The sequence below is a fragment of the Prunus dulcis genome, chromosome 3 (assembly GCF_902201215.1).
Source record: "Prunus dulcis chromosome 3, ALMONDv2, whole genome shotgun sequence".
NCBI classification, from domain to species: Eukaryota; Viridiplantae; Streptophyta; class Magnoliopsida; order Rosales; family Rosaceae; genus Prunus; species Prunus dulcis.
This window is the reverse complement of record NC_047652.1, coordinates 14,931,767-14,950,837: the sequence shown is the minus strand read 5'-3', so window position 1 is coordinate 14,950,837 and position 19,071 is coordinate 14,931,767. Positions and strand designations below refer to the sequence as shown.

The 19,071-nt window shown below is 35.6% G+C and overlaps 1 protein-coding gene across 3 annotated transcripts; it reads left to right on the top strand.

Moving 5' to 3' along the window:
- Positions 1–1,364: 1,364 nt before the first annotated feature.
- Positions 1,365–17,381, top strand: LOC117620935 (phosphatidylinositol 4-kinase beta 1-like). 3 transcript variants are annotated; one of them, XM_034351194.1, is made up of 17 exons: positions 1,368–1,668; positions 2,045–3,520; positions 5,315–5,506; positions 6,441–6,489; positions 7,654–7,786; positions 7,958–8,423; positions 9,476–9,556; positions 9,648–9,767; positions 10,666–10,735; positions 12,555–12,652; positions 12,735–12,839; positions 14,114–14,167; positions 15,172–15,315; positions 15,465–15,518; positions 15,608–15,682; positions 16,390–16,473; positions 16,562–17,381. In XM_034351194.1, exons 2-17 carry the CDS (start codon positions 2,081–2,083, stop codon positions 16,661–16,663), a joined length of 3,267 nt encoding a protein of 1,088 aa, XP_034207085.1. In that variant the 5' UTR covers positions 1,368–1,668; positions 2,045–2,080; the 3' UTR covers positions 16,664–17,381. The 3 variants fall into 3 exon arrangements, 2 of the variants coding, with proteins under 2 accessions (XP_034207086.1, XP_034207085.1); XR_004584877.1 differs by lacking the exons at positions 12,555–12,652; positions 12,735–12,839; positions 14,114–14,167; ... (3 more) ...; positions 16,390–16,473; positions 16,562–17,381 and adding an exon at positions 10,242–10,425 and having other exon boundaries at positions 1,365–1,668; XM_034351195.1 differs by lacking the exons at positions 12,735–12,839; positions 14,114–14,167; positions 15,172–15,315; ... (2 more) ...; positions 16,390–16,473; positions 16,562–17,381 and having other exon boundaries at positions 1,365–1,668; positions 12,497–12,638.
- Positions 17,382–19,071: the final 1,690 nt, after the last annotated feature.

Sequence of the window (19,071 nt, the reverse complement as noted above, 5' to 3'; positions counted from 1 at the left end):
GACATGATCTCAATCCCTTCCGTTTATGGGGGAATAGGATCCCATTATCTGTAGTAAATTCCTTTTATTTTGACCTCTTCCCTAAAGGCTTCCTCTTGTAATTTTGACATTTCCTTTTTACATGAGGCTTGAGTTGCAATTTATATACACATAAAGAGAATGCAATTCTTCCACTGTGACAAAGCGAAAATGCACAAACCCAACTATGGGCCCCCTATTCTCTACCCAATTAGCTACGATATTTTCTTGTTCATATGTTAAGAATTCACTTGAACTTGCCTTGCGCTTCACCTTCTCTTCCACTAGCCACTCAGATCTATACGACCCCTTCATATAGGCCCGTATTGCTTAAGGGAAGAGGAAAGTTGTCCCCGCTTCGGATTCCAAGAATGCAGATAGGCCGCTTGTTTAGTAATGGTTAAAGGCAAGGAAAGCAGAAAGATGGTGCTTTCCGGTAGAAGCTACTTTTATCAATGCATCCATAGCCTTCCTCTTCTCAATTATGTCTTTGGTTTCAGCTTAGCCTTGTTTTCTTAGTTATTGCGTGAGAGCCCCTTGAACACCATTGTTGCTCAAAGAATCAGTCTCTCTCTCTCTCTCTCTCTCTCTCTCTCTCTCACTTTCTTTTATTTATTTATGCGAGTTTTCCTTTTAAGGGCATTTATGTGAGTTTTTAGCTATTTTCGAAAGTTCTATAAAAACTGACATTTATGAAAGTAAGGGGTAATTTTGGCTAGTTTTTATAAACTGCCATCCTACCTAGACAAACTCTATTATTCTAACCCCACCCCCCCCCAAAAAAAAAGGGGTGTTTGATAAACATTTCATTTTTAATTTTCACTTTTAATTTTCATTTTTTTTGAAAACTGAAAACATATTTTCGTTTTCACTTTGTTTGCGCTCGTTTTTCATTCATTATTTTTACATCTCCACACATGAAATGTACTATAGTTACTAAAACTCGTATTTGGGACCTCCCGATTTGGACTCGACCGCTCCATTCTTGCATTTGGTAACAGACTCAATTCAAGCTTGGGAACCTCCAAATCCAAAATTCACCCCAAAAAAAAAAAAAATCATCCTAATTTCAAAAAATTCACCAAAAAATTCTATGAACTCTTTGTAATATGCACTTTTAGTTATCACTTTTTTTTTAAAACTGAAATTCAGTTACCAAATAAGTTTTATTTTTTAGAAATTAAAAATTAAAAAATTAAAAACTAAAGATTGAAATGAATATCAAACTGCCAGAATTTTAAATAATTAGGATTTGTTTGAGTAAAGATAGATAAGGAGTATAAGTGACGTTTTTAATGTAGGCCGTACTCACAGGTTCTCATTTTTAATCCCTTGGTTGGGCGGGTGCTGTTTTTATGTTGAAAGACCCACCCAGGCTCTTCGAACCCAATATCTTCCCCCTTATGCCTCTCCATTTATCGCTCCACCTCCTACGTTGCCCAAGATCGTACACGCAAGAATTAAACGTGGGCTCAGCTATCGCACTCTCCCTCTCCCTCTCCCTCTATTGCTCGTCTGCTCTGTCCATGGCTCTCTCCACCGATATCCTTTTTCGCGGCACTCTCCCTCTATTGCTCGTCTGCTCTCGGCGGTGGTGACCAGATTGCACTTGGAACGACCGGAGTTTTGGCAGCGACGTTGATCATCCAGGTACTGTTCTCTCATCGAGAAATCTGATTCGTTAAATCTTTCTTTCCAGATCGATACCGTACGCTCGATCCAGATCGAAATTCGGAGGGGATGAGCGAATTAGGCAACTATGTACTCACCAATTAAGTATTAAGTAGCAGATTGAATTGGATTATTATACCATTATATATAGTACCAATTTCTTTTCTTTTTAAAGAATCATATACAGTACTAATTTCACGCCTTAATTCGAATGGTAGTACACAGTAAATTAATTTTTGTAAATTAGTAGGTATAATGTGTAGGTTTATCAGTTGAGGAAATTCAATTTAATAATCTGACCTCATTGCTTCTTCTAGGTTTGTAGTTTGAAACTGTTTTGCTTGAATTTTTGTAGGTAATTACCAGAAAATTAAATTTAAAGTGAATGTGAATGGATGGCCCCATTTTAAAGTTCCGCCTTGGATTCTCCAAAGCTCAGGGAGATTCGCCTCGAGAGATCACTTCCCGCAGCAACCTGTCGAGTGACACCGGTGAGAATGGGTGGCTCATTCGGTTCTTTGACTCAGCATTTTTCTGCGAGTGGATCGCTGTTAGCTACCTATACAAGCATGAGCACTCGGGGGTACGTGATTACCTTTGTAATCGAATGTACACTCTTCCCTTATCGGGTATCGAGAGCTACTTGTTTCAAATATGTTATATGTCAGTGCACAAGCCTAGCCCGTCTTTGGATAAGTTTGTGATTGATATGTGCTCTAAGTCGCTTAAGATAGCCCTGAAGGTGCATTGGTTTTTATTGGCGGAGCTTGAAGACTCTGATGATAATGAAGGAATTAGTAGGATTCAAGAGAAGTGTCAGATTGCGGCCACTTTGATGGGTGAGTGGCCGCCTTTGATACGTCCTCAAAGTGAGTCGGCCAGCCCTGGGAGCAAGAACCAGGTATTGAATAAAATATTGTCATCAAAACAGAAGTTGTTGTCACTAACGTCTTCCCCACCTGCTCAGAGGTCTTTTTCTTTCTCGCCTTCATCAGGGAACAATCTGCAAGAGGATGGTGGTCTGTTCTCTCCTGATGAGAACAAAATATTTAAAAAATTCATACCAGGGCCAAAGGTTCGAGATGCATTGCTCTTTAGGAAGTCGGTGGAGAAAGATGAGGATGACTCCGAAAAAGAAGGGTTCTTTAAGAGGCTTTTAAGGGACAGTAGAGGTGATGATGAGATGGGTTCTAAGATTAGAGATTCTTTGCTTTTCAGGAAGTCGTCAGAGAAGGATGATGATGATGCAGAAAAGGATGGGTTCTTTAAGAGGCTATTAAGGGATAGTAGAGGTGATGATGAGGAATTAACATCGAGCTCAGAGGGATTTTTTAAGAGATTGTTTCGTGATAGTAAGAGTGATTCTGACGATAAATCAATTTCTAAATCAGTGGAAGATGAAGAAAAAGATGGGTTCTTTCGGAAGTTTTTCAAAGATAAATTTGAGGACAAAAAAGATCGAATTGATAAGAATATAGATGAGGATGCATCGTACTCTGAAGAAAGATGTTCAAGATCAGCTGAAGCTGATGAAAAAGAGGGTTTCTTCCGAAAACTCTTCAGGGATAAGTTTGACGACAAGAAAGATGGGAATGATAAAACTGAGGAAGGGAATGGAGAGGAAGAAGAGCCTTCTGACTTTTCATTGTTCCGAAGATTGTTCCGTGTGCACCCTGAAGATGCGAAAAGTACTGCTGCCACTGAAAACAGCAATAATGGTGGCTTGTTAGAAAGTAGTCCAGGGACTGAGAATTTTTTCCGCAAATTGTTTAGAGATCGTGACCGTTCAGTTGAAGACTCGGAGCTATTTGGTTCAAAAAAACACAAAGAGGTAAGCTTGCATCTACTTATCTATCTGTTGCTTCGCTGGTAGTGTAAGTTTGGCCTTCGTTATGCAGTGCCGGCTCTTTCCCCTACTACATAATTAATTAAATTATTAATGAGGCTGCCTTTTCCTGTAGTTTTGTTAGATTTTGTGCAAAATGTGCTACATATTTAGTAATGATTTGTTGTAAATTCTTAGATGATTTTTTGAGGGATTTTGTCAACTTCGAAATTCTTGAATTACACTACAATGTCTTATGTTTCTTTCAATGTTGTATGTAATCCAGTATAATCTGTTCAATTTAGTTTTTGATTTTTAGATTTTGGTAATTCATTCTCTTGAAAGTTACCAAACATTAGATTGTCAGTTTCGGTCATATAGGCCCTGCTATTGGCTTTGCAGTTCTAAAAGGCCACTGAAATTATGCGTTCTCGTGTATAAGTTCCAGTTGCAGATGTTATGGCTACTTGTAGTTCTGGATATTGAGTTTTCTTTACTTATTGGATAGGTATATAGAAGTTAGCGTAAATAAGTAGGCTAAAATGATGGATTGAAATGCATAACCTGTTTGAATGATGAAGTTGTATTTACTTATTTATGGGGGTTGTACTGTGGCTTTGATATATACGTTCATATGCAGTGTAGTAGGCTGAGATGACAGATTGAAATGCACAATCTGTTTGAGTGAAGTTGTAAATACTGATTTACATGGCTCGTACTGTGGCTTTGATAAATACGTTCATATGCGGTGTAGTTTTGATATATACACATGTGCAAACACATAAAGATTTCCTAGTTTATTCTTATATTTATCATTAAGTTTTTCCGATTATGGTTTAAGGTGTTTATATAACCTCATAACAACATATACATGTGTCAAAAAAGAGTGATAAGTATTTGGTTATTTTAAAGGTGCATCATATGGATGATAAATATATATATACTCTGATGTAGAAAAGACAAGATGTAAGAAGGAGATTTCAGATGAGAGACTGATCCCTGAGAAAAAAACATTCAAATAAAAAATGTATCACAGAAAGGGAATTGAGTGCAGGATTCCAATAAGTAGATGTGGGACTAGAAGCTGAAAATTATTGTTTGAAGAAATGAGATGAGAAGTGAAGGAAAATTATCATGGAAGAAAGTAATATTATGTTGATAAGGTGGTTGATTCTGTTAGATCAGGAGCCAAACGACTGATAGAGTATAGGAATGGAAAGGGCTCTTAACGAAACTTTTTTGTGGGATGATAATATTTAAAGACATGGAACTTTGAATGATTCAGAATCGTGGAGAGGAAGCTTAGAAGGTAGTGAGTAACTTAAAGCTGTATGATGATCTCCATATATTCGTGGGGAAGGAAGCTTAGAAAGTAGTGAGTTAGATTAACTTAAGCTCTCCATATTAAGTTAAAAGTTTTAAACATGTATATGGATATACTGCATCAGCTGTAGAGGCGTTCAAATATGAACTTCGACAGGGGTATAGGTCATTTTGGAGTCTTTTCCCTAGTTTAACTGGTTGGAAGAGAAGTTATCACCCCCAACTTTCAGTAGCAGACGAGCTGCTAATTATATTATTTTAATAGTTTAATATTATATTTTCTGATAATTTAGTGATGCATTGACATGATAGTATCTCTAATCCTACCAACATAGCCTCCTAGACTACGCTCATCTGCAAGATGAAGGGATTATAGGCAATAGTTACATCTATTTTATTCATAGTGGTTGAATTTCTTTTCGAAAAGATGCATAACTTATTTCATGTACTGAATCTGTCCACTGTTTGATTTGACAGAAACGCCCTGGTTCTCCAAAGCAACAAAATGAAAAGTCAAGTGCAAAACCCCCACTTCCAAATAATACAGCATCCCAATACCGTAAAGGGGCTTATCATGAGTCGTTGGACTTTGTGCAGTCACTATGTGAGACGTCGTATGGTTTAGTGGATATATTTCCAATTGAAGATCGCAAGAGTGCTCTTCGTGAGGTTCATGCTCGTCTGGCTTATCATTTAGATTAACTCTGCACACACATAGCATATATTTCCAATTGAAGATCGCATGGTTGACGCCGATATAAAACTAGTGGTTTTATTTTTATTTTTATTTTATTTACAGATTTTCTTTTTCATCAGTCCTCCGGTTGATTAATGCTCTAATCCTGCTAACCATGTGTATTTCAAGTCAATCCAGTGTATCTATATGGTATTGGAATTAGTAATTTTTCTTCTAAATTTGATATTAAAAGTAGAAATTGAGTCTTGTTGATGGAATGGCTGCCTATATCATGTCAGCTTGAATTTGGTAACATTGTGTGCATTATTAAAGCACTAGATCTAGCTGTCAGTGTGGCTGAAAAGAACTGCTATAAAAAAGTTATTAAGCAGTATAAACTTGCTAGTTTTATGCTGATGCCAGTTTAGCATGCCCCTTGTGTATCTGTGTGTCTATGTACGTAGATGTAGATACAGTTAGGTTCTTCAGGTTTTCATATTCACAAAATTCATTAAAAAATGTTCACTATAATGCATAATTTAATAAACTTTTCATTAACTGTTGTAAATTTATTAGTAATTTATGATAGAAGTAAAAGGTCAACTTGTGTAGATGGTTGGACCTCTTGTCCACAGCTGGATATTACTTTGTAGCCGTAGAATTTTTTTTCAGAAACCAGTTTTTATTTTTATTTTTCTATAGATTCTTTTCGTTTTCTAATATGTAATTTGATCTAAAATTGTAATCAATATATGAAAAATGATAAGTCTAGACCATTGGTCTAAATGCTAAAAAAGTGAAAATTTTAAATGGAACCTAACTAACCTAATACAAGTAATCTAACATAATTTTTTTTGGATATCATAAATACATGTGCATGTTTCTTTTTTCTTTTCTGACATGTGTTTGTTATTCTTGCATTTCTAGTCACTTGCGGAGATCAATTTGCACATTGATGAGGCTCAAAATAATGGAGGTATTTCTTTAGTCAATATTCTCATGTGAAATGGTTTCTCAAGTTACATCTTATATTCTGAAGACAAATGCTTTTCAGGGCACTCTGTGTTATATTTACCAAAGTATTTTTTGGGAATTGAGAAGATTGCAGAAATTTAGGTTCTAAAAATGTCAGAAATGTTTTGCCTGCTTCTATGTATATGATTTCTGACTCATTTTAAAAACTTATTGTACACTACTTATCAAGATATTGGTTCTCGATATATATTGTTTCCAAGATATTGGAAATGGTTTGCAAAATGTGTTCTGTATGTCAGTTTGCAATATCTGGCATTGCATCTTTTTGTCTGAGAATCATGTAGTATATAAGTTATAACTGATCTTTTTGATTCTCTTCTGCGGTTTATGGATAGTATTTTGTTTTATTCCTCAAAATTTTATTTTGTTCTTTCATTTCCAGTTCCTCCAAAACTGTTTTTCATCTTTCCCCACCTCTCACCCCTCAATAACTCTAAAACACGTATAAATATTTTTGTCTTTTCTATTAATGTTGTTTTGAACTTAAAAAATGGACTATTAACAAGGGCTGGGGCACATATATGTTGCTCCTCACTATGGGCTTCGACTTCTACAGACTTTGTAGATATGTCCTTTAGGAGCATTTGTTGGGATTGGAATGCAGCCATCCGCTAGCTTTCCTGTCAAAAGTTTATTTTGAGTTTTTGTTCTTTTGCTGGAAGTTTTTTGTGTTGCTTGGTCTAACTGCTATTTCGCTGTTTAGTTTTCTTTTGTGGCCATCTTGGCCACCTTTCTTTTTATTTTATTTATTGTCATTTTGCAATAAAATTCAGTTTCCTTTTCATCAAAGCTTGAAAGTGAAAATTTCTTATTGAACTTGACGATCCTAGTTAAGATTCAGCCTCTTTTAAACTAAATCATATTTATTGGATTTCTTTTCAAGGTATGAAATTTGATTGCACAGATAATGCATGTGCATATACAACCAATGCATAAAAAAATTGAGGGATTCTGTCACCTACTGTTCTGAATTGTATTTTACCCTTTCAGTTATCATATTCTGCAGTTTTTCTATGCATTGTCGATATAAAGTTATGACATTTATGGCATTTATGTCAACAGTTATCTCCATACTTTAATTTAATATTGCTGATTATAATGTTAGGAGTTTGCTTTCCAATGGGGAAGGGGATGTATCGCGTGGTTTATATTCCGGAAGATGAAGCTGTTCTTTTGAATTCTAGGGAAAAGGCACCTTATCTAATCTGTGTTGAAGTCTTGAAAAGTGAAATTCCAGGGTACGCTTACAGTTGCTTAATTTGTGCATTTGACTATGATATAGTTTTGCCTCTTATTCAAGCAAGTTTCATTGTTAGATAATGGAAGCAGGGGTCCTTGTTATCTGTTTGAAACTGAGACATTTCATTTCTTTTGTTTTTTTAATTTTATTTTGTGAAAACTTATTTAAGCAATCCAAAGGACATATCTGGTTCTCAAAAGCTTTCTCGAGGAGGAATTCCTTTAGCAAATGGGGATGCACTTCTGACAAGACCACCTCCCTGGGCGTATCCATTGTGGACTGTCCAGGAGGTCTATCGTAATAGTAATGATAGGATGTCGAGCTCTACTGCTCAAGCAATTGACCAGGCAATGTCACATACGTCAGAGACAAAAGTGAAATTTGTTACTGTTAAAATATCTGTGGAGAAGAAATTGCATGGCCAGACAGTGAAAGCAGAGAATATATCAGGGAGTTGTCAACGTGGAGAGGCTGTAATTGCATCAAAAGTAGCGCAAGGGAGTGATTTGGAGTGGGTAAGGGTAGTGCTTACTGCAGATCCTGGTGTTAGAATGGAGGACATTGAGGATCAAGGACCCCCTCGACGGAAGGAACATCGTCGTGTTCCAAGTACAGTGGCTATAGAGGAAGTAAAGGTAGGCTTTGTTTGGTCATCAGCACTTATTGATGTTAATTTGGCATTTATTGATTTCTGAATGAAAACAAGTAATTTATTATTGTTGCTTTTTGTAAGTTATCTTCCAATGTTGATGGAATTGTTTCTAGAGGGACTTGTCTAGTTTCTCCATTTGCCAATATCAATAGACCGATAAGAATATATGTACACACGCACAAACACATACATATAGTCATTTTCTAAGGGGCAATGCTCTCTTGCCAGTCAGTCTGCTATTTTGTATATTGAAAATTTGTATTTGAATCATTGTCTTGTCTGAATGTGTAGCCTTGTAGATTGTCTGAACATGTATTTGAATCATTGTCTTGTCTGAATGTGTAGCCCTGTAGATTGTCTGAACATTACCGATTTTTTTAATGAGGTGCTGAAGTAAGGGATGATTACCCACAATGTATTTTAGGCATCTACATTTGATTTGAACGACTGAGAATTTTATATTTTTATTTATATATATTTTTTCTATATAAGTTTTATTAGAGAACAAATCATGTCAATTTCTTAACCCATAAATTGATATTGCTGTAGCATGAAAGTTCTATTGTCGTTTTTTGTGTGGAAAAGAAACATGATTTTATTAAAGTAGGAAAGCTAATTAGAAAGAGTGGATAAGGAATCCACAATCTTGGAAAGAAGTAAAAACAAGAAAGTACAAATCAAAAGGATGTAAAACAGGACATGCTCACTAAACGAAGATTTCTAGTCTCGCTTCACAGCTGCTAACAAATCCCACATTATTGAAGAACAAGCATAATCCTTAAGTAATATGCTAGCCTGAATCTGGATACTTTCTATGCACAGATTAAAAGTAATGGTATTGAAGCCTCGAGTTATTATTTTATTTTTTTGGTTGAAGAAGCCTCGAGTTAAACAAATGACAAAATGGTGCTTTTGAAATAACTTCTGTATCTGTATAATTTGCATTTTCTTTTTTTGGTGTATGGATATTATTAGTTTAATCTTGAACTTAGTTTCTAATTTCTTTCCTTGTTCATTAAATTTTACTTTCTTCAGGCTGCTGCAGCGAAAGGAGAAGCTCCTCCTGGACTCCCTCTGAAAGGGGCTGGTCAGGATTCGTCAGATGCACGGCCAATGGTGAAAATTCATGAAAATTGAAATTGTGTTAGAAGTTATCTCATGTAGATGCTGAATTCTATTGTCTGATGGCATTCACATTTTTCACCAGGCTAATGGCAGTACTCCCGAGGCCAGCAACGCCTTGTCTGGCGAACTTTGGGAGGTAAAGAAGGAGAGGATACGCAAAGCTTCAGTTCATGGAAGACTACCTGGTTGGGACTTGCGCTCTGTGAGTATTAACCTGCTTCTCTCTCTCTCTCTCTCTGTGGTGTTTGTATGCTTTCAAGCACAGTGAACAAGTATTAATCATGTTTTTGGTAGTGGAAGCTTGATATATGCATGCAAGGGAGTGCCTTATAGAAAAAAAAAAAAAAAATGCTCATGTGATATGTTATTCTGAGTGTGCATTACTAACTTAAAGTCTCATCAAGATAGTGAAGGAAAGGTTTCATTCATGAACAAGATTTCTGGTAAAGTTGAGGGAAATTGGAAATTCAATGGCTACCCCTGCCCCACTTGAATGAGTTTACGTTGAACATGATTTTGACAAATTACATCGTTCTTAAATTTATCTTCTGGTTTTCTGATCAAGCTGGTTAAGACAAAACTATTATTGTCTTTTTGGATTTTTTAGTGGCATGTTGATCTTTTTTAATACCAAAATTTTTGAATTGATTTTTAATATGATTTCATGGGATTTAAGAGTAGTGCAGCTGTAAATGACTCGAGAGAGAAGCATATGGTTGCAGCCCCGCTGTATACCTTGCAAACTTGGGGATTGGGAATGAGAGTTTAGATCACAGGACTTTTGGAACAAGTGATTCAATTCCATATTGGACTACCAGTGGACCTGAAAAGCTTTGGCTGTTTGGAAATAAAACAATAATGTATGTTAAACTAACTTAGTCACCCTTTGAATGGGTGGAAATTTTAATTGGGGTTGGCTTTTGGTCACTTGTCATTTCCTTTTCATGAATGCTTGAGGTGTTTTATGTTTTAGCTATGTAACTATTAAGTTTTAATGGCCTTGGTTTTTTTGTTTTGTGTACATTCTCTGCCATTCTATCAGTTGTATAAGTGTAAGTTAGGTATCATATTGTATTTAGCTTCATCTGTACTTTGTGCAGGTTATTGTGAAGAGTGGTGATGATTGTAGGCAGGAGCATCTTGCTGTGCAACTTATTTCTCACTTTTATGGTAGGTGTCCTTTTTCTAAGTATTTTTTGTTTTGGGGATGGTAGTTCTCTCTCTCTCTCTCTCTCTCTCTCTCTCTATTACTGCTCAATCTTTGGTTTGATTAGGTCAAACAATATACTTTCTTTAAACCCATTAGGTAAACAGATGCATTGTAGAAACATTGAACTGGACAGTGCGCCTAGATAAAGTGCCTTTCTGAGTGTCCTCTTTGTTACTTGTGTTGCACTATGACCAGGTGATGATAAAGACGCTGTCTCTTGTTTCTTTCTCTTGGAGTTGTTTGTGGAGAATCAGTCGAAATCCACTTGAAGAAAGCTAGTTGGCACCTCTAGGTCTAGTTCATGCCAAGAAAATCAACTGAAAAACGGGTGCAAAATTAGGTCAAGACTAGAAAAACGCATTGTATGATTTTCAAATTCCAAAAGATCCCCATAAAACTCAGTACAAAAAACCATGCCACTGTGATGATAATGTCATGCTGATTTCACCTTCACATAATTGTATGCTTTTTTCCTTTCTTTTGTTTACAAATTTCTGGACAACTTTCTGGATTGATTTGTTTCTGCTTCCAGGTAGAGTTTGTTAATCTAAGGCTAAGGTTAGATAGAGGAGTAAGATAGATTAGAGAGTAAGAGTTTAGGGAGTAGGCTTACGGTTTGATAAAATCAGCTCCTTCATGATGAATTTATATGATAAACAGTTATTACTCAGGTACTACCATCTGAGACAACACAAGTACCCAGTAGCATAATAAAAAAAACGCAATATTTTAACAGTTTCTCCTTCACTTTCACATTGAATTTATATGATAAACAGATATTACTCAGAATCTTCTCGTACCACCCTATTTTCACTTTGACTCCAGTTTCTCTTCCATATTTTTTTGATCTGTACTCTCGTAGTGTAGTGCTTCGGTTCACCCTACAAGAACATGGAGTATCTTTTTAAGTATTATCAGATTGGCAATTTTTTCTTTCTTTCTTTAGTGTCAATTCAGATTTCATGTCTCCTCAACTGCACTATAATGAATGAGTTAGCTCCTGCTCAGATATTCCAGGTTGAGGACCAACCATTCCAATAGGTTTGATTGTGTAACTCTCTACTGGGCACCCAGTGTTTCAGGAAATGCTCTTAGTTTGTGTTGTGTAATCCATGGATGAGAGTTGCCCCTTTGTTTTGACTCCTTATTAAATTGAGTTGGCTACCACAGATTTTTGGGGCTCAAGACAGAGATCACACTGTCCGATTTCACATAGAACTCCTAAACCCAATTTATATTCTTTTTAAACACTTAAAATAGAACAAGATACTAAGAGGGAAAAAAAACCTGTTGGAGTGGGATCCAAATAGGTAGTTATGGAACTCGATCGGCTATAAAAGGCCAGTTGAGGTCCAGCCTTATTATAGATATGTTATTATATGAAATAGTTCAACTGATGTGTTAATTGAGTGATTTAACATAACCAAATCTGTGTTTTTGCCTTTGCTTCAATAAATTTTGTTTCTTCTCAAAAAACAAAAACATAACCAAATCTGTCGTTTCTGTTCAACCAATGTTGACATGTTCGTTGATATTTTCGTTAATATGAACCACTATTATTTCCATCAACCTCAGTACTTTCATATTTGTTCAATTAATTATCTCTAGTGGTCCCACATTAGACATAAATTAGACTAGTTGGCAATAGTAGTTGATTACTGCTTGTTATGTATGTTTCCAAATTTATCCAAATCATTTCGTTGTTGCATTTTGTTTCACAGTAGTTGAACCCACTCATCAAAACTAGTTGAAGACTATAATCATTGGATTTGATGGCAGATATATTCCAAGAAGCTGGTCTTCCCCTCTGGTTGCGCCCTTATGAAGTCTTAGTTACTTCTTCCTACACAGCTCTCATTGAAACAATTCCAGATACGGTAATCCTGTACCCTTGTGTAAGTGAACTAATAATTTCAAAACTTCACCACCTCTTTCATAATGTCCTTTGTTGTATTATAGGCTTCACTTCATTCTATCAAAAGTAGATATCCTGACATCACGAGCTTGCGAGACTTCTTTGTTGCTAAGTATCAAGAAAATTCTCCCAGTTTTAAACTTGCCCAGGTAATCTCCAACCTGATGTAGCAGGTTGCTTTAAAAATGTCTTCTGATTAAGTCAGCTTTATCCTCATCATGATTCATTGCAATCTATTGCAATGGGGGAATGCCTGCTGCGTTTCTTATTTTATTTGTTTTAAAATTTAGAAGTACTGATAGGAAGATTTAAAATTTAGAAGTACTGATAGGAAGAATTTGGAAACTCTCAGTGGAATTGGGAACTTTAAGAATTGCCTTTAATCACTCTCTCTCCTCTCTTATTATTGTTATTTGTTCGCAACTCCAGAAGTGAAATGATGGTATATCTGTGGGTGAAAAGATCTTTATATTAAGCATGGTCACTACGCTGTTCTTCAACAAATAAAGTAGCATTTAATTATTTGACCATAGATTCCGAAAGGTCCTGAGAATAGAGAGTTGTCCAGATTCAGGTTGTTTGTACCTTAGATGACATTGTCGGACTTGGATCAATTGGTTGCTGAAGCATAGCATTTACGATGAAAATAAGAAATGTAATTCACATTGAGGTATCATTTGAATGCCCTTTTTACCTATAAACTGTAGATATTTAATCTCTAGAGCATGTCATATGGTCTCAAATTGTAGTGGCTCTTGTAATGTCATTTGTTCAATTACCTGACTTACAGGAAATGTATATCTGTTTGAGGCTCTTTCGGCAGTATCTGAAGCCATGTATTCTTTTCGAAGTTTTTGCCATATACATGCCTTTACCCTGTCCATTCTAAAAAGCTTTATCGTTACTTCTGGATGACTTGTGTACAGCTTTTGACATACTAATAATGGCTTATTTGATATTGATGAGATGCATCACTATTATAAGTTTGGGTTGATGGTCTATTTTCGTATGTAAGTTGTGGATAAGTCTGCATCTACTCCTATTCTGTCAGATTTTGATTAGTCTTGACAGAAAAGAACTTCAGACGCCGTGATGTGGCCAAATGTTGAAATAGGTTTTTCATCTTGGTCTGTGTATATAAATTAAATCTTAGGTATTCTCAGTTCTTTTTCAAGTACCAGATTACCGAGTCTCATATCAAGTTAAATAACCCAACCAATTTTTTGGTCATCTAAATGAATCTAAAGAAAAAAGTTCACACATGTGGGAAAAAATGTGCAGATCCAAGAACTGCAACAGCTCAGAGCCAATTTTATCATGCCGCTGGGTTACATTTAGTTAGTTATAGTTAGTTTCAGTGAAACCTAACATTCTTAGTGAACAAAGAGGCTTGGATTGAACTTTCTTTCTATTTTTTCCACAGAGGAATTTTGTTGAAAGTATGGCCGGATATTCCCTGGTGTGCTACCTTCTGCAAGTATGTCTCTCTCTCTCTCTCTCTCTCTCTCTCTCTCTCTCTCTCTCTCTCTCCCTCTCCCCTCCTTTTTTCAACTGTATAACAAAAGCATGTTAATGTGATATTACTGTTATGGGGTTGTGTAGAGGGCAACTCAAATGAAATTAAGCTTCAAAGCAAATGTTAGTTTCAGAAATGGCTTGTTGTGTGTGTGTATATATATATATATATATTCTCCTGTGGACGCGAAAGCCATTGTAAACAGGGAGGAAAGCAGGGAGGGGTAGTAGAAAATACATGGTGTCCACATGATAATAATGTCCGGACGTCCGCATAGGAGAACATCTGATATATATATATATATATATATATTGTATGTTATGTTTATCCCACTATGGCTATATGTGATCTCAGATGCATGTCACTGCTGCTTGTTAGTCAACCATTATGTTTATCAGTTCTTGATTTAATATGTTTAGAGAAATTTGGAATTGGTAAAAAATTGTTCATGTTAGTTGCTTATTAACTTGTACTTCAAATGTAGCAAACTCCTTTATGTTAGCAAAATCGTTTATGTCACTGGTACAAGGGTATACCGGTTTTAATAACAATGTAATTAAGAATTACTTGGCTTTCTGACAACAAATGTATGCTGGTATTTGTACGCAAGATTGTAATCCCTAAAATTTCAGTACTTTGATTCTCACAATAAAGTTATTTATTTCCTGAACATTAATCTAATATTGACGTGCATGAAAAGTAATAGCGTGGAATTGGTAATTATTTGCATGAGTCTTTTAAGTTAATACCGGCATCTGCCATATGTGATATAGATGTGTGTGAAAAAATCATATATGATGATGCAGATTGAAATACATCTACTAAATATTTTACATTTGTTCTCATTTTCAGAAGCATGTGCTAGAGAGACATTTAGTTTCTCATGTACTTTCTATCCTTAGTTTCTCCTGGTTTAGTCTTTGAAGGAGGTGTAATTGTTTTCCATCTACGTGTTTGTTGTTTAGATAAAGGATAGGCACAATGGAAATCTCTTAATGGACGAAGAGGGTCATATTATACATATTGATTTTGGCTTCATGCTCTCCAATTCACCTGGGGGTGTAAATTTTGAGAGTGCTCCATTCAAATTAACACGTGAACTTCTTGAGGTAAGAGATGGAGGCTGGCTTTGTTTATCTTTCTTGCCATATTGTGTGCAACAGTCTTCCTTGCTGCTTGTATTGAACATTTTAGGGTGAATCATTTTGCCTTTTAAGTTTTAAATGTGGAATTGAATGGACTATTCTGATTATGCTAGGTCATGGACTCTGATGCCGAGGGAGTTCCGAGCGAGTTCTTTGATTATTTTAAGGTAACAAGAGAAAACACTTGTGTATTTTTTAAATTTTTGTAAAGATGTATGTCTTTAGATGTCTTGTAAATCTGTTTTTTTGTCTTCAGGTTTTGTGCATTCAAGGATTCCTTACATGTCGGAAGCATGCGGAGCGCATTATTCTTCTTGTTGAGATGTTGCAGGTAACACCAACTTTAGCTGTCAATGAACTCATATATATAAATATTTTATGACCGTTGGATGTAATGTTAAGCGTATTTGTGGCCCAAATATTCCTGTTGTAGCGAGATGGCCAGTTTCTGTTATGGTCTCATAGTTTTGGTCTGGATGTTTAGTGCAGAACTCTTTTTTGGACCGGCCTAATGTTTGGGCGCAGCCTTCTTATGTTAGGTGCTAGGACGGTTTAGTAATCCCCTAGCTCTCCTGCCCCTGCTCTCTCTCTCTCTCTCTCTCTCTCTCTCTCCCCCTACTTTTGGAGAGAGAGAGTATTCCCTAGTTCTAATTTTGGACCCATTATGTTATATCAGGGTAATGTGGGTGTCCTGTATACCCAACCAGACAATGGATAATTATATATTATTATGGGCCTCTCAGTGGCTTCAGAATTTCAGGAATTACTATTTTACCATATTCTTGAAGATTGGTGTTTGAGCTTTGTTCAGTATGTTATACTGTTTGTAGTGGACATCTTGACCACTGATGGATGCACTGGTTTTGGTTTTTTTAATTCAATAAAATGTTTCATTAAAAAAAAGAGACAAAACCCAAAGGTGTGCATGTGCTAGTCTATTGATGGCTAATCTCTTCTCACAAAGAATAAGAATCTTAAAAATGCCTCCTTTTATGGCTGGCTGACTCAGGCTACTGTTTGAAAATGTTTTTGGACCAGGACTCTGGTTTCCCATGCTTTAAAGGTGGTACACGGACAATACAGAACCTACGGAAACGATTTCACCTGAGTTTGACAGAGGAGGTTTGATTTTGTTTTCTTGTTTTGTTCTTGAACTGTATTATGTTTCATTGCTATGGTTGTAACAGTGTTGCTTGATATTTTCCATCAGCAATGTGTGTCCTTGGTGCTTTCTTTGATCAGCAGCAGCTTGGATGCATGGCGAACAAGACAGTATGATTATTATCAGAGGGTTTTGAATGGAATATTGTGAGGTTAGAATTCATTGATAATCACATGGTTTTGTTTGGAAAAGCCAGCTCAGTAAGTGTTGGTCAAAAAGTGCATATGTGAGCTGGCTGTGTTTTCCTCGGAGGTGAAAAAGGGGATTGTTTATAGTGGTTTTGGCCTGTTTTTTCTGGGTGAGGAATTTGTAATTGTATCGGCAAAAATACATATTCAGCATCTAGAAGGCTAAAATTAATTCAGAAGGGTATATTCATTGTTCCCCTTGTTTCATGTAATATGAGACTCTGCTGGCTGGTGGGAATTCACTTATTCTTGCGGGAACACGTTCGACCCTACGGACCCTCCTCCCGTTCGTTGGATGACTCATACTGTACAGAGTGATTGCAATTGAGGACAGAGTAGAAATCCAATGGTATGACAGCCATATTTACTACTGAGTGCCATTGCAACATATTTTACACTGGTTTGTGATCCAGATGAGCCAGCATTATTCGTTTTGTAAATCTTCCATTTTCAAAGTGTGGTCGGGTTTCAATCTCCGTGACTTGGCTCAGCTGGGTGGCATCCATACATGAGTCTGATTTTTCCATATTCTTGTATCAGAAAGCTTTGTTAGCAAAATGCTTGAGAATCTTCTGTATGCGATTGTATCATGTGTAACTGATCCCATTTACATAGTGAAATCTGTAGATTCCGGTTTCATCATATTAATGGAGTTTTCGTGGCATTGAAGTTTGCCTGCAGTTTGTGTATCGTTGGATTGAACGTATTGGTAGCTTTGTGACAGCTCAACGTGTCTATTAAGTTTTCCTCAGGCATGCAAGGTTAAAGGAAGCTATTTGGATTTAACCTCATAGGGGCTGAACGCAAAGCATTCAGATGGGTGTTAGGAAAAAAACCAAGTTGAGGGAAGATAAAATACTCGGTTTTTATGGTGTGGTGTGGACTTACACGTATAATTATTTAGTCAATTAGAAGGCCAACAACACAAGTTCATTTGGGTGTCAATTAGAATGCAAAGACAATTTGTATATGTACCAAGTAGCCTTTGGTTTAATGGTAGGTGTTATCTTACATTTACCTAAATTTTGGCTAACCCTACAATGATCTAGTTTTATTACGGGTATGTTTACATCCCATCGATTGTTATAAAAAAAGAAAAAAGAAAAAAGAAAAAGACATTTGTACGTGTGAGGTGTCACGTTCCCAAGCCATAGTTACCATGTCTTGACATTTGTCAATTCCTCACTCTCTTATACATATCACCACATCTCTAGCACCATCACGACGTCTAAACCCTAATTACTTTTAATAAAGAGTTCTTTGCACTAAAATTCCTTCAGGTTTTATGTTTTTTAACAAAGCTCCTTGAAATTTCATAAATTACACAAACATCCCTTGAAGTTTTAAATTGCTTTCACAAAATTTTTTCATTGATTTTTTGTCCAGAAATTGATGATTCTATATATATAAAAAAGGTGATGATTTTCCCACTCGCTTTTTGTTCACTTATACTTATTTTTGCTTTTTAATACTTTTTACTATAACATACAAGGAAGTGTAAGTGGACAAACAAGAAGTTGGAAAATCATCCCCAAAAAAAATATTATCTAAATGACAAAGTTAGCCTTTGAGATTAGATTACACATACATTCATAGAGGTTAATTTGTCATTTGCATAGGTTTTTTTTATATGAAATCATCAATTTTTGGACGAACACTTGATGAAAAGGGGTTTTTGTGAAAATAATTTTAAATCTCAGAGAATATTCGTGTAATTTATAAAACCTCAATAAATTTTGTGAAAACACTAAAAAACTCATGAATGTTAGTGTAATTAACTCTTTAATAAAAGCTTAGACTAAACAGAAAAGCCGTCAACTATTGCAATATAGCTAGAAAAGTTGAAGTGGGACAACTAATTAATGTGTCTAAATTAATTATAAAAAAAAGAAGAATGAGATAACGATTTTTGAGGGAGTAGGGAAGTTTGACAAAATATTCAAATTCTAAAAAATAGGGAGATTTTGGAAAAAGCCAGAGGAGAGAGAAATTTTTTAAAAAGAACCACAATTTATTATCATGAAAATAAACTACTATAAAGTAAATATTTTAAATTACAAAGCGTTTTAGAAAACACATCAACTAGTTATCTAAAGATAAAAAAGTTCTACTAATAAATGTTTAATCTAAAGAGAGGAAGTTGGATGGGCAGTAATTAAACAGCAATTCAGAAAAAAAAAATTTAATTATTAATTTGGGCAGTAGAAGAAGCGGAATAAAAGATATATAGAAATGAACAAGACAAGAGAATTAGAGCAACAGTAGTTACTAATAACAGCATAATCTCAAACAAACAGACCTAATTAATATATAATTGGATCGAATTAGGCAGCCTTCATATCATAAGCACTTATAGAAGTAATATATATT

Bases quoted from the DNA above. Each gene is read 5' to 3' on its own strand.
- LOC117620935 (XM_034351194.1), top strand. From the start codon at position 2,081: ATGGATGGCCCCATTTTAAAGTTCCGCCTTGGATTCTCCAAAGCTCAG. The intron at 12,653-12,734 runs GTAATCCTGTAC...GTTGTATTATAG, and splicing joins TTGAAACAATTCCAGATACG to GCTTCACTTCATTCTATCAA. The intron at 15,519-15,607 runs GTAACAAGAGAA...TTTTGTCTTCAG, and splicing joins AGTTCTTTGATTATTTTAAG to GTTTTGTGCATTCAAGGATT.